This window comes from Lithobates pipiens, unplaced genomic scaffold (assembly GCF_037356315.1).
Source record: "Lithobates pipiens isolate NorthernLeopardFrog02 unplaced genomic scaffold, aLitPip1_a1.2 Scaffold_8, whole genome shotgun sequence".
Classification (NCBI taxonomy): domain Eukaryota; kingdom Metazoa; phylum Chordata; class Amphibia; order Anura; family Ranidae; genus Lithobates; species Lithobates pipiens.
In genome coordinates this window covers 465,981,715-465,996,431 of record NW_027507903.1, presented here as the reverse complement: position 1 = coordinate 465,996,431, position 14,717 = coordinate 465,981,715, and the positions used below count along the sequence as shown (strand labels likewise).

Below are 14,717 nucleotides of genomic sequence, written 5' to 3'. Positions count from 1 at the left end.
ACTACTGGTATCCTGAACATGACAATGAGATCCCTGTATGCCAAAGGCCCCCACAGTCACAAGATCTCAATCCAATAGAGCACCTTTGGGATGTGCGGGAGATTGGCATCATGGATGTGCATCCGACAAATCTGCAGCAACTGTGTGATGCCATCATTAATAAGGTCCAAAAATCTGAGGAATATTTCCAACACCTTGTTGAAGCTACACCATGAAGAATTTAAAGCAGTTATGAAGTCAAAAGGGGGGGTCCAAGCTGGTACTAGTGTATCTAATAAATGAGATGGTGAGTGTACATTTACCTAGAAAAATGGTGCAGTGTTCAATACTTTTTACCCGCTGTATGGGGGGGGAACTTTTTTTGCTAGAAAAGTACTAAGGACCCCCGCAAACATTTTTAATCAGAGGCCAATGAAAATAAAATGGTAGGCGTGGCAATTTGTCACACGGTATTTGCAGTTTTTCAAATGCAATATTTTTCCTTTTTTTTTTTTTTTAGACGAAACATAAAATTAAATTTTTTAAATAGTGCACAAATAACTAAACTGAATACCCAATTTTTTTTGTAAAATCTAAAAGATGTTATGTTGAGTAAATAGATACCAATAGTCACACTTTCAAATTGTGCATGCCTGTGGAAAAGTGAAAAAATTTGCGTATTTTCCGGTGTATAAGGCGACCCAGCATATAAGACGACCCTCTAATCTTACAGGACAAAAACGCTTTTAAAACTGTACTTACCGTATAAGACGACCTGGCTTTCGAGGCTCTATATTTCTTCCTGCATTTACTGGAGCCAATCACAGTGAGCGATGTATTCTAATAATACAAAGCCTGCTTTGATTGGCAGAGGCTGCATCATCAGCCTGCGCCTCTGACTCTCCAAGCCAATCCGAGCAGGCTACAGAGTAGCCTGCTCAGATTGGCAGAGGTAGTTTTTCCAATCCGAGCAGGCTCTGTATTCATTGGAATACATCGCTCACCAGGATTGGCTCAGCGGTATATACTGTATGTAGCCGAAGCTACATACAGTATTACCGAACACCAAGCAGGCATCCGAGGGGCTGACCCGGCGTATAAGACGCCCCCTGCTTTTTGGCCAATTTTTTTTACATGTAAAAGGTCGTCTTATACGCCGGAAAATACGGTACATACAATAAATTATCCATAGATGACCCTTTAAGAGCCTTTACAGGTTACCACTTTAGATTTACACAAGAGGTCTGGTGCCAGAATGATTGCTCTTGATCTGAAGTTTGCGGTGAAACCTCACACGTGGTGTGATCGCTGAGAGGTGGCGGGCATTTTTTTTTTTTCAAACAGTCTAATTGTTTTATTAACTTCATTACCATAAGGTACAAACATCCTGTCATAGCATGGGCAGCGACAGGTACTCTTTACTGAGAGATCAGAGTTTTTTTTTTGTTTTTTTAGATCCCAGTTCACTACTCTGGCCTTAAAAGGATTGGATCAAATTTCCTAAGCCAGTAATGGCCTGTTTACATGCAGCGAAACTGGAAGTGAAGAAATTACTCGTCGCTTTGTTTTAGACCCTCGAGATGATCAGCATGTTCCTGGCCCTCCCTCTACGGTATGTTCTTTCATGCTGCACTCCCAGGGTCGATCTGCCACCCATAAAAAGCAATTCAGCAGCTAATTGGCCAATATGATTGCTTTTGTAAAATCCATCGCAAACAAAAATCTGATACGTCTCTGGGACTGAAGTGGTGAAAAATCTTCTATGGCTGTGTTGTTCATAGTCTGGATGCAGGTGTACTTTAAACCCATATACACATGAAGCAGTGTTTTAGTGCATTTGTTACTGCAGATGAACTCAACAGAAGGAAACTAGAAATTGCATATGCCGCTGTACACAGAGCAGTTTATTGATCCAGGCCAACAACATGGCAAGCTGGATAAATTTATGACAGATGTCTGACAAAAACAGCTCTCATTTTTTCAAAAACAAGTCACCCGAACAACTTTGTAAACAAAAAAACACTGCTTTATTTTCACAAGTAAATATGAAAGTATTATATGTACAGATTTTTTTTTTTTTTTATAGAAATAAGAGTGAAAGGGAATTAGTCCTGTAAAGAGAAGTCAAATGGCTCGAATTCCCTCCGGAAAGCCTTGGCCAGGCTCTCTTCTTCATCTTGACTCAACTTGCATGCTTTCCAGTCTGCTCTGGTCGGAATATTCAGGATTGCCTCGCTCGCCAAAACCTCTCTAGAATGGTGAAATGTTGATAATGAATAACAAAACAAAAAACGGACAACCCAAATATAAGCAAAAGTAAGCCATTTCATGAACGTGCCTGAAGTGCCTTTTTTAAATAAAGATAAGCACTTTATCAACATGGCTTGGTTTGAAAGTCTATAAAGTTCTACATCAGCTGCTTTCAGTAGCTTTTTGCCACCTTCCACATGACCCAAATGCCAGAGAGGCCTGAGCAGGAAAAACTGACTTTATTCTCCCTGCCTCCTACCCATTCCTATTGGCAGTTATGTCATTGGCAGCACAGTAGTTAAATGGTTTATCACTTAACAGCACTGAGGCATCAGTTTGAATCCCTGCATCTTCTCCCTACGCGGCTTCCTCCCACACAAAGACATGCCGATAGGTTGTCCAATTTGACCCTAGTATGTGTATGAATGCAAGTTAGGGGGTTTCCTTTGTGGGCTCCTTGAGGGGAGGGACTGATGTTAATGTAAAATACATATGTAAAGCCCTGTGTAAATTGAGGGTACTATACAAGTGCCTGAAATAAACACAATTATGTAATAGAGAGTGTATTGGGGAGGTAAAGTGAACAAGCCTAGAGGCTGCCAGTAAAGTTGCAAAGCTTTGCCCCATCAGAACAGCCCTGCATTCGGGAGGAGCAAGCGACTGAAAACGACTGCAGTATTTTACACTTCTCGTGGTCATTTTGTTCAAGTGAATTCACTTTAAGGTTACTGCCTTAAAAGCAAACCAGGCACATTACAGGGGGGGGGGGGGAGAGAGAGAGCATTGTGGAGTGAGTGCTTGCACTCTAGACATGCATTAGATAAGTCAGAAATTGAAAGAAATGCATCTTTAGATGAGAAAAAATAAAATAAAAATAAAAACTCAGCGTTTGAGGTGCACAGGACTCTGTCTAGTCCTTTGTAGCGCTGAAAATTAGTTTTTCCTATGCTATCCTTTCAGCTTGTTCAATTAAGCGCATTGATAAGCAAATGTTTACATTGAGGGCGGGTTTGAAATTGTGCGAGTTCAAACCAGCATTTCAGTCCGAATTTGGGGGCAGACATCTATGCGGGTTAATGCACAGATGTCTATTGAAATCACCCTCGAAGTCACCAAAAGAAGTGCAGGAACTACTTCTGGGAATCTGTGCGGCGTCACACTGATTTGGAAGGTGTCATTCTTGGCAATAGGCTCACATTAGGCATGCGCTCCGACATGTCAAAGTGGATGCCAAATCGGCCCAATGTGAACATGGGCTAATACCTAGAATCTAATTGGTTACTAGGCATAGCTGCACCTGATTCTGTGTGCACCCGTTTTAATACACCCCCCCATATAGATTAGGACTGATTTACTAAAACTGGAGAATGCAAAATCTGGTGGTAGCCAGCCTGTTCAATTAAGGTGTGTGTGTGTGTGTGTGTGTGTGTGTGTGTGTGTGTGTGTGTGTGTGTGTGTGTGTGTGTGTGTGTGTGTGTGTATAATATATATATATATATATATATATATATATATATATATATATATATATATATATATATATATATATATATATATATATATATATATATATATATATATATATATATATATATATATACATACATATACATATACACACACACACACACACACTGGAAACTGACAGTTTTGCACTCTTCAGCTTTAGTAAATCAGCCCTATGTATTCTTTGGATTGCGGCCTTATCCAATACAGGCAGTCACTGGGTTACAAACGAGGTTCTGAAGGTTTGTTCTCAAGTTACGTTTTTTAAGTGCAACTCCAGCCAAATCATACATACACTTTTTGGATAGCATAGAGAAGGGCTAAAACCTTTAACATTTGTTTTGCTGTCTGTGCCCCCATCAGATGATTTCACCTCACTCTGTCCCGTGACAGTTGGATTTTGAAAAATTTGATTTGTCGTGGAAACAAGGATTGGTGATAAAGCTTCAGTGGAGACGCCCTTTCCCCAGACTTACAGGAGTGAAATTCCCTTCCTAGCAGTAGATTTCCGCTCACTTCTTGTTTCCCTCACTTTGCAAATAGGACTCGTATGAAAGTCGGATGCTTGTAACTTGTAGTTACATATGGCACCTCTGTCATGGACCCAGTTAAATTTAGGCCTTGAGTTGTGTGCACAGGATAGAATAAATATACAGACTCATATCATACCTCCTAATTTTTTTGAGATGGGAAGAGCTATTAAGAAAATGTACAGGTCCACACCTTGCCACGCCACCATAAAAAGGTGAATATGAAAAATGGATTAGGTAAATCCACAAGTGCTTTTTTCTAACTACTATTCCTTTATACTGATTTTTGAAATTTACAAATGCAGCATTTTAAAAATTGAAAGAAATGTTTAGGACTGGGAAACCCTTTGATAAGTGGTGGATTTTATATACTGGGAAACACTGATTATTATATCTCTCTCTCCCGAACTTTGTTCAAAATCAGAGACAGTCTCTTGAAATAAGGACAGTTGGGAGCTATGCAGACTCCCAGACTGGGTGTTTCAGGCCCCTTGCACACTGGTGGGGTCTGCCAGCAGATCTGCCCACTCAGCGGGGGAACTCTTCCCCTGAACAGGCGGACAGGTCTGTGTTCTCTATGGGCTGTTGGATGGAAACAGATGGCCTATCAGTTTCCATCCAATCTGCTGGATGGAGGGGGGAACAATCCCCATCAGTCTGTTTTTAGCAGACAGGATCGGATGTTTGGGGATGTGGGGGGGGGCAATGGACGGTCTGCTGAAAACCAGGCAGACCCAATCTTTCTGTCAGTTTGAAAGGGGCGTTAAGGGGCTACAGACTGATGCACCAGGAAGAGACAAATATACACAGGCAATGCGGCATATTTATAAGTAATTTGCTCGCTTCAATAACATTTACACACCCCTGTATAAAATACTTCTGACCATTTTACAGATCATATAAAGTTAATTTACAAAAAAGGTAGGGCATTTAGAATAATCATCATGTAGAAAAAGCCAACCTACAGTTATAAATGCATGTAAAAAAAAAAAAAAAAAATATATATATAAATAAATAAAAAATAACCACCTGCCAAACTGCAATGGAAAATTTTTCTTAATTCGATGAAAAAGCTTCTCCCCAGAATCCAACTCGACATAGAAATATGGTGTCCCAGGCTGTACAATCTGAAAACGATAGAAGCCAGTGAGAACAAAAACAAAAAAAAAAAAAACACACAAAAAACACAAAAGGAGATCTCCATTTCATTGTTTGAACTGTCCGCAATTTTTCTTAAACACTCTCCATACTAAATGCCAGCTGCTTGGAGTGTTAAGTTACACTTCTAAAGCCGGCCATAGATGGAGCAATTCTTTTCCTTATATACCTGCCATTGCCCGGAAATACAAGGTATGCCTGAGATACTGCAGAGGCCGGAACATCAGCCTAGATTGCGGATCTATATGCGCACTATCCCTGTAGGGGTCTTATAGGATCTGGGGACCCATGAGGGAGAGCACGCAAGGCACCTGTCAAGAGTCAAGAACACTAAAGTCACCTGCAATTATTTGTTTTAAGCATGAACAATTATTTACATTTGGAACGGTTGCACGTGTGTGTTTTGCAATTGATGCAATGTCTATGTTTGGCTGCAATTTTTGCTTTTGATGCATATATTTCTTAAAAATATTTCTCTGGTAACCAAAATATTTTCTCACCACACTTAATACAGTAGTTTTGGAGCAACGTTTGGACATTTTACAACATTACAGTCACGGAATATACCGTATTTATTGGAGTATAACACGCACTTTTCCCCCCTAAAATCAGGGAGAAATCGGGGGTGCATGTTATACGCCGATCCCCCTCCGTTTCTAAGCCTTTTTGCCATTTTTCGGCAGCTTCTGGGTATTTTTCGGCCGTTGTCGGCTGCACTGAGATACACAGGATATCCGCTCTCTCGGTGGCGCCATTTTTAAATGGCAAACACACAGACAAGGCTACAAACGACTGACAAGGCTAAATGGATGGCTGCAAATGACACGGACAAGGCTGCATAGATGGGCATTTAAATTCAAGTTTTTCCTTAAACGTCCCTCCTAAAAGTTTCTCTTTTAAATTCCCTCCTAAACTCGGGGTGCGTGTTATACGCCGATAAATATGGTATATGGACTTTATGTTACAATATCTATCTTTCTTTAATCCGAGGGTGTAGTCACTAATATTACTGGTTCATTTAATTCTATTTTTTTTAGTATGTTTATAGTGGTGTCATAGGAGCACTATTGCACACTCATCCTCTAAGGTCAAGATAGAGTGTCAATAAGGTGGACCCATATATCCTTTCACCCCCACATGTAGGGTGCGATTTTATCATATTAATGTGACCCAATTGTCCATGCCATATAAAAAGTCACCTGTCAGATCACTCTTCAGGGCACTGGTGCAGTTATTACTGAACTCACCCTATAGTGTTTTTTAGGCAGAAGTTTGCACTTATCTAGGTGCACCTCAACACCCACTTCCCGCTCATATAGGATGTAGACCAATTTATACCACACTAACCCAATTAGCTGTAGAGTCCTTTTGGGTTATATGAAGGGTGACCTGACAAATTGGCTATCTGCTCATAGGTAGCGCCAACCACCCCAGCAAAATGAATGAATATAATATTAATTATATATATATATATATATATATATATATATTTATTTATGAGGTCGATCTGAACTGTTGGATATAGTCCAATTTTTTACACTCAGCACTTTCTGTTTATGGAGTTTTGTTCTATAGTTCGATTATTATATGTTTTTTATGAATATTTTGTGTTACACTAAGCACTTTGTTTGCATTTTTTGCACTTTATTATTATCACTAGTTTGCGCTTACGTAGCCAGTAACTGTTTATATTTCAGTCACTTTGGTTTTGCTATGATGCACTCAGCACTCTGTCATAGAAGTCTGATTTATAGTTGGACCACTGTATGTGGTTTTGCACTTGGCACTATTTTTATATCATAGAGATATAAGTTGCACTTGGGATTGTGACAGTTATTGTGTACACACTGTTGCAGGCACTATTGATAGAAGAATTTCTACATTAGGATAAGAGTTCTCCCTTACTACTTTACCATACTAGTTTGAATGTATACTATCTGACATATCTCCATCTGAATAATTAGCTCTATAACATTTTCGTGTAAGGTCCCATTTTTTTGGGAAGCGCAGCACCACCATTTTTTCTTTTAATATATTCATATATATTTATATTCTCTCCTTTTCCTAAGCGCGGCACCTTTTATTTTTATATCTGAATTTTCCTGTAAATCGCAGTTGCAAAAAAAGGATGCAGAAACCACCACAAATTGCTATATTCAGCCTCTTAAAGCTGAAATTGCACTTTTGGAGCCAACTCCACTTTAACCACCCAATGAACACAGTACCCCTTCATAAATCTTCCAACAAACCCCTTATAATAGGAAAGGAAAGGAAAGAGGCTTGAGTTGAAGATATCCAAGTGTTCTTAGCATACTGGTGCACACAGCGTTGGCACTTTAGTGAAAGAACTTATGGCTAGGATTGTTCATGTATACTAGAGTTCCAGGGGTCCATGCAAGGCAGCATAGTCACTCTAGAAACAGAAGGGAGATAAATTATGGCCTAGCTAAGAAATTACAGGCGGCAATTAAAATTTGCACTGCACAGATTAACCGTTTCCCACCTGTCGGCTGTCAAGGATCTCGTTCTGGGTGGACGTAATGACGGTCGTCCAGAACGACCGCTCTTGCACATGCCCGTGGGGGGGGGGGGCGCGCACATCGCGGCGATCAGTGGTGCGGTGTGTCGGTCTGACACACTGCTACGCTGATCTCGGTAAAGAGCCTCCAACAAAGGCTCTTTACATCGTGATCAGCCATGATTGGACACGGCTGATCACGTGGTAAACAGGAAGAGCTGTCGATCTGCTTTTCCTCACCTAAGCAGAGGAGAGCTCATCAGCTGCTCTAATGACAGGGGTGGGGTTCTGCCCCCCCCTCGGATGCCCACCCAAGACCACCAGGGAAATACCAATCGGTGTCAGGCATTAGTGCACAGCAGTGAAGGAGAAAAAAAACGTATTTACAAAAAAAATGTACTTTGGGTTAACACTTTAAAATTTGAGACCTGTAAACTGCATGGAAAAATGGGGTGGAATCACCAGGTGAGGTCACTGGATGGCCATACCCCATGGCTATATAAGTAGCAGACAGCCATGTAACTGTCGTCTTTGTCCACTAAAATAAAAAAAAAAAAAAAAAACCAGAGGGAGAGAACCGGAGAAAGAAGACATGATTTTTAATTAAAGACTTGTCAAAGACCATCTTGTGTTTTGTAACACTACATGTCTTATTTTGTGACTGGATAGGGGTACAATGTACCCCAATACTCATGCACATGGAGGAGGGGGGCTTGGATCTGGGGGTCCCCCTGGGTCATTCTGTGGGCAGTTCCATTGTCCTGTTGCTCCAGGGTCTTCAATAATGTGATAGGTAGTCTATGGGATATTTAAGCTCCTAGAACACCTGATGGTGCTCCCTGCATGTTGGGCCTCTGTATGTGGCCAGGCTGTGGAAGGTCTCACACATGCTGCATCGCCATACTCAGGAGTAGCAGAGTAGTTATTTGGGGGTATTTGTACTGTCCTGATATTGTAGGGCCTCAAGAAATAAAGCAGTCAGTAAATCAGGATTGATTTTCAGTGATGCATAGCTTGTACCAAACCCCCCAAAAACGTGTAGCAGAAACATTCTGGCCTAACTTTATGACAATTTCATTTCATTGAATTTTTTAAAAGTAGAAAATGCTTTTTTTGCTTAGATCACAAAAAAAATAAACCCAGTGGTGAATAAATACCACAAAAAATAAGCCATTTGTACCTAAATTACATTTTTATTCTTTTCACAGAGTGTAGCGCAACTGAGTAATTGTCAAAAAGCACTGAAAGCTGAAAATTGGTCTGGGAAGGAAGGGGGTGAAAGTGCCCAGTAATTGAGGTGGTTCAATGGGGAAAAAAAATATATAAATAATAAAAGTTGCATCAAAACACAAAACACTTGAGTTTCTGATGCGATTCCATTCAAGTCTATTACGCGCACACCAAGTCACCTTTTCCAAAAACGCACCAGCTGCAAAACACATGGATGTGAACGTGTACCACAGCAAACCATGTTACATGGACTATAGTGCGTTTCTGCAAACCACACAAAAAAAATAAAAAAATAAAATAAAGCATAGATGTGAACCTAAGGTTAGTGTTCAAGGTAAGCAGTGAGCAGTAGTAGTACACATACTTGCTTGATATCTGTGTGTTGGGGTATTTCCAGCAGCTCTATGTTCTGCTCCTGTGCCTGCACAATAAAGGACTCTTTAATATCTTCTGTAGAGCAGCAGCTCAATGGAAGTGGAACAACCTGCAGGTAGGGATACAAAAAGTGAGCAAACATGCTTGTACAATAAATCTGATCATATTACAAGGTACTGACATACAGACCAATCTAGTGCAAAAGGTTAGAAAAGAACGATTACGTCAAACTTTACTGTGCTACACCAAAAACATCCTAAAGGAATTACCTCTTTTACTGCCATACTCTGCTTTTTATATACTTTTCACCTCAGGTGGCCAGACCAGGTTCACAATTTACTCACCTTTGTTTTTCCACTTTGAGGGTTTGTAAAAAAAAAAAAAAAAAACACAAACACACACACACACACACACACACACACACACACACACACACACACACACACACACTTTCTGAAAGCAGAAAACAAAAAATATATAGTGCTACTGTTTGTTTTTTTAGGACGTGAGTTGTGCAACTTTTCAATCAAAATATAATAAAAAAAAAAAAAAATTAAATAAAGCCCACACAAAAATCATTAGTGCAAACTTACTAAATTTCTGTTAAAAATATAAGAGAATATTTTAAGTTGATACATAGGTAAATGGTCTGTGACAAAATGAAAAAAAAAAAAAAAAAACACACTAAATGATTTCTAAAAAAATAAAATAAAAACACACACCTAAAACAGTAAAGTTAGCCCTTTTTTTCGTCCAAAAGTTTTGACTACCTGTTTTTATTCTATATGCTTTCACACTGGAGCGGGCAGGCGTTGATGGTAAAATGCTGCTAGTTCTAGCAGCGCTTTACCATCATTTTAGCAGTGCTATTCGGCTGCTAGTGGCGCGCATATAACCCAGCTAGCGGCCGAAGAAGTTAAATGCGCCCGTGAAGCACCGCTGCCAAATCGCATTGCATGCACTTCGGCAGTGGTACCCATTAATATCAATGGGCAGGAGCAGAGCAGTATACACCACTCCAAACGTGCTGCTTGCAGGACTTTTTTTTTTTTAACATCCTGCTAGCGCAACGCCTCAGTGTGAAAGCACTCTGTCTTTCACACAGACTGCAGGGGAGCCGTTTTGCAGGCACTTTACAGGCGCCATTTTTAGCCCAAAAGCGCCTAAAAAAAAAAAAAAAAAAAAAAAAAAACACCCCAGTGGGAAAGGTGTCTGTTAGGTTTTTATGAGATGAAGGGGGATTAAAAAAAAAAAAAAAAAAAAAAAAAAAAATCGGCATCATGTATCGGCCATCGGCCGCCATGATTTCTAAATATCTGCATCGGCCAGAGAAAAACCCATATCTGTCAACCTCTAATAAACACCAATTGTGACATGCCCTCTTTGAAGGGGATTGGGGGGCAGCAGAGATAGATTAAAAACTGTACAATATTCTATTAGGTGAAGCCTGTATGTAGAAGCCTGCAATACTACCAACTATATCATGCATTTTTAAATTATAACAAAAAAAAAAAATATATATATATATATAAACACCTTTAAAAGCATTGCATTCAATTTTACGCTATATTATACACATACATAAAATGAAAGTATACAGAAAAGATAGTCATCACAGGGACGTGTCCATCCCTCAGAAAATTAAAGTCATCATGTCAAACAGCCCTAAGCTGCCTGTACAGACTTAAACTAATGAGATATTATGAGCTGTGAGAGTTGAGGCAACAGGAGAGGGCAAGAGACTGAAATTATCTCTCCTGATGCTCATTACTCTAATTCTCTATGTGACGTTACCAGGCTAACCCGCAACTGCAACAGGTGAGCCATCAGAGGCAACATCACAATGCAACAGCAAAATTGTACAAACAAGTGGATAATTCTGTGCAATGCAAGGAAAACCCTCTCATCAGGCAGTCAGTATTTAACCCAAGCTGATATTTAGCCTCCATTTATCAGGAACCCACCTTCTGTCTGACAGCACCAGCTCTCAAAAGAATTGAAAGGCTGCATTCCAAAGTTGAGAGGTTTAAAATGCACTTTGTTTATTTGCCACAGGAACACAGCAGAAAACACACCCCCCCCCCTCATTTAAAAAAAAAAAAAAAAAAAATATGACGTTAAACATTGCACCAACAATCGGTTTTCAAAGTTTTACCTAAAATTTACAGTTTCAGCAATTGTACAGGAAAGCCAAATACACCTGGAGCACCAGAGTTCAAACCAGTGCTCTCGGTAATCAGCATTAAACAAACCTCATCCAACATACCCCCTTCAACTTCTCTACAATACAAGGCTGTGGGGGGGGGGTTGGGGTTTGCACTTGAGCAGAGGGGTGTGAATGGTACTTGGCTTTAGCAGCAGAAAACTAAAAAAAGTATTACCACCCGTCGTCCACTAACAGTAAATATACTGCAAGCGGGTGGCAGGTACATGTACATTGCCACCTCTTTTCAGTGTTAACTGCACATGCCCCCTTGCTGGCCCATGGACAAAGCATGAGTTTTGAAGCAGATTTCAGCCAACAATTTCAGCTGAAATCTGCTGATCGGCTGTCTCCAGACACAAAGTTCTGTATTTACAAAACACAGAATTCTATGTACATAATGATATGGCTGTTTCTTCTCCATGAAAAGTGGGAAGAAAAACAAAACAAAAACAAAAAAACACAGATTAGAAAGCAAAAAGCAGCACACGGACTCATTAGGCACACAGTTAGCCCCTTCCCAGCCAGTGTCATTAGTACAGTGACATTGTACAATATTAGTGTCACTAGCAAGTGTCAGTATCAGTGCCAATTAGTGATACTCCAAGCCAATGTCTGTTAGCACCAGATTTCCTACCACACTAAGTCACTTATCGCTGCCATTACAGTAAAGAGTCTAACTAAAGTCCACACACAAACACTATATACTTTGTAGACACTTGTCTACAAGGTATATAGCACAAATCAATATACACTTAAAAATTTGAATTGGCAGAATGCATATTGACCTAAATGTGATTTAATTGGATAAGTTTCATATATAAAAAAAATTTGGGGGGGGGGGTCAGATGTTTCTTGTAGTTGGCCACCAAGTTTGCACACCTCGCAGGAGGGATTTTCCACTCTTTGCAGATACTCTCCAAGTCATTAAGGTTGAGGCTGAGGTTTGGCAACTCAAACCTTCAGCTCCCTTCAAATATTTTCTATGGGTATAGGGTTTGGAGGCTGGCTAGGCCACTCCAGAACATTAATGTGCTTCTTTTTGAGCCACTCCTTTGTTGCCTTGGCCATGTGTTTTGGGTCAACGTCATGGTGGAATACCCATCCACAACCCATTTTCAATGCCCTGGCTGAGGGAAGGAGGTTCTCACCCAAGATTTGATGGTACATGGCCCGTCCATTGTCCCTTTGATGCAGTGAAGCAGTCCTGTCCCCTTAGCAGGGGATGGGCCTGTACATGTGCCTGGTGCTGTAGACCATTCCAACCTTGTGTAGGTCTAAAATTTCATCCCCACAGCCTTGGACAGCTCTTTGGTCTTGGCCATGGTGGAAAGATTGGAATCCGATTGCTTCTGTGGACAGGTCTCTTTTATACAGGTAACAAGCTGAAATTAGGAGCACTACCTTTGATTGTTCCTAATCTCAACGCAATAAACAAGGGGGGCGACTAGTGTGCGCAACCTCACTAAAGGTAGATCAGGGAAGCTGCCAACATAAAAGTGATCTCACACAGTAAAATAATATTAATTCAAATACTATGTGGCACTACCCACCCTGGGGAAATCCCAAATAATCAATGTGAAAATAGATATATAGCTCAATCTTCTGTATCAGTCTTCTAAATATTAAACACAAAAATAAGAAGCAGCAGTGCAAAACAGCAATAGTGCAAAATTACCTGCGCATTTAGTGCAATATACACAATAGATATGCAATATTCCTAATACTGATCCATAAAAATGCAATACATTTTCCATGCATAAATATTCAATGGGTAAAGTGCAACTACATTATTAAAGTGCAAAGTTCATACAATACTGTGCAAATAATCAAATTTGAGTATCCAACTCTGAGCCCTTCTACACGCGGTCGGAGATTCCGAAGGAATGTGTACTATCGGACCGTTTTGTCGGATAATCCAACTGTGTGGTCTTCATCGGACTGTTTCCGTCGGAGTATTCGAAGGACCAAGTTTTCCAACTTGTCCGTAAAATTTTCCGACAAAATGCTCCGATCGGAGATACTCCGATCATGTGTAGCCTACTCCAACAGACAAAGTGCCACGCATGCTCAGATCAAATTCCTAGACCAAGGCTATTGGCTACTAGCCTGAACATAGTCCCGTCGTAACAAAATAACGTCACATTATGTACAATCGGATTTTCCCGACAACTTTGTCCGTCCGTGTGTATGCAACAGTTTCAGACAAAATCCAACGGATTTGGTTGCCAGAATGTCCGACCGTGTGTACAAGGGCTTAAAGTGCAATCTGTGACAGTGAGGAAAAAAATAAATATATATATATATATTCTAAATCCAAAATCTAAACTAAAGTCTTACTTTTCAAATACTGAAAAAAAAAAAAAAAAAAAAAAAAACCTTGTTCATAAAAGTTAATCTAGAAGTTTCTTTAAAGTGCCAAAAACTGTGCAATAGACGTTCAAAACGTGGCAATTCATGCATCCATTGTGATTTGTGCAGTCCGGGGTGCGCCCCACTGTTTCCCCCAGCCTCTCACCTCAATTAGTGGCCTCTACAGGCCTAATTGTGCTGTATAATACTGGCTGATACTCCCAATCGTTCGCCTGTGATTGGCGTCTCTAAATCGATCCCCAGCGAGAATACGATCTCAACCAGCATTAACAGGTCCCAATCCAGAGGAAAGATAAAGGGGTGGATAAGGGGCTCCAATGTGTAGAATATCAATAAATAAAAAATTTCCACACAATAACCACTTACATTTAAAATCAGTAAAAAAGCGATAGACATGGGGTACTTCCCGGTTTCGGCCAGAAGTGACGACACCTGGCTCCTCCCCGACGCATTGCGTCACTAATCGCGTGACTTTCTCAAAGGGTCAAGACTTTATTTTAGTTCGGATTTTGGATTCAGAATTTCTCTTCTCTCCGTCAGATTGCACTTTAAGAAAATTCAGCACTTTTACGAGTTGGATACACAAGATTGATTT

The 14,717-nt window shown here is 40.2% G+C and overlaps 1 protein-coding gene across 3 annotated transcripts in view; it reads right to left on the bottom strand.

Annotated features, from left to right (window-relative positions):
* Positions 1 to 1,862: 1,862 nt before the first annotated feature.
* CWF19L1 (CWF19 like cell cycle control factor 1) overlaps positions 1,863 to 14,717 on the bottom strand; it is a 52,868-nt gene continuing 40,013 nt past the window's right edge. For all 3 annotated transcript variants that reach the window (XM_077468540.1, XM_077468542.1, XM_077468541.1), the window contains 3 exons: positions 9,536 to 9,655; positions 5,295 to 5,392; positions 1,863 to 2,229 (listed from right to left, as the gene is read on the bottom strand). In XM_077468540.1, coding sequence (XP_077324666.1) covers positions 2,085 to 2,229; positions 5,295 to 5,392; positions 9,536 to 9,655 — 363 coding nt within the window. In that variant the 3' untranslated portion in view covers positions 1,863 to 2,084. The remainder of the gene's footprint in view (positions 2,230 to 5,294; positions 5,393 to 9,535; positions 9,656 to 14,717) is intronic.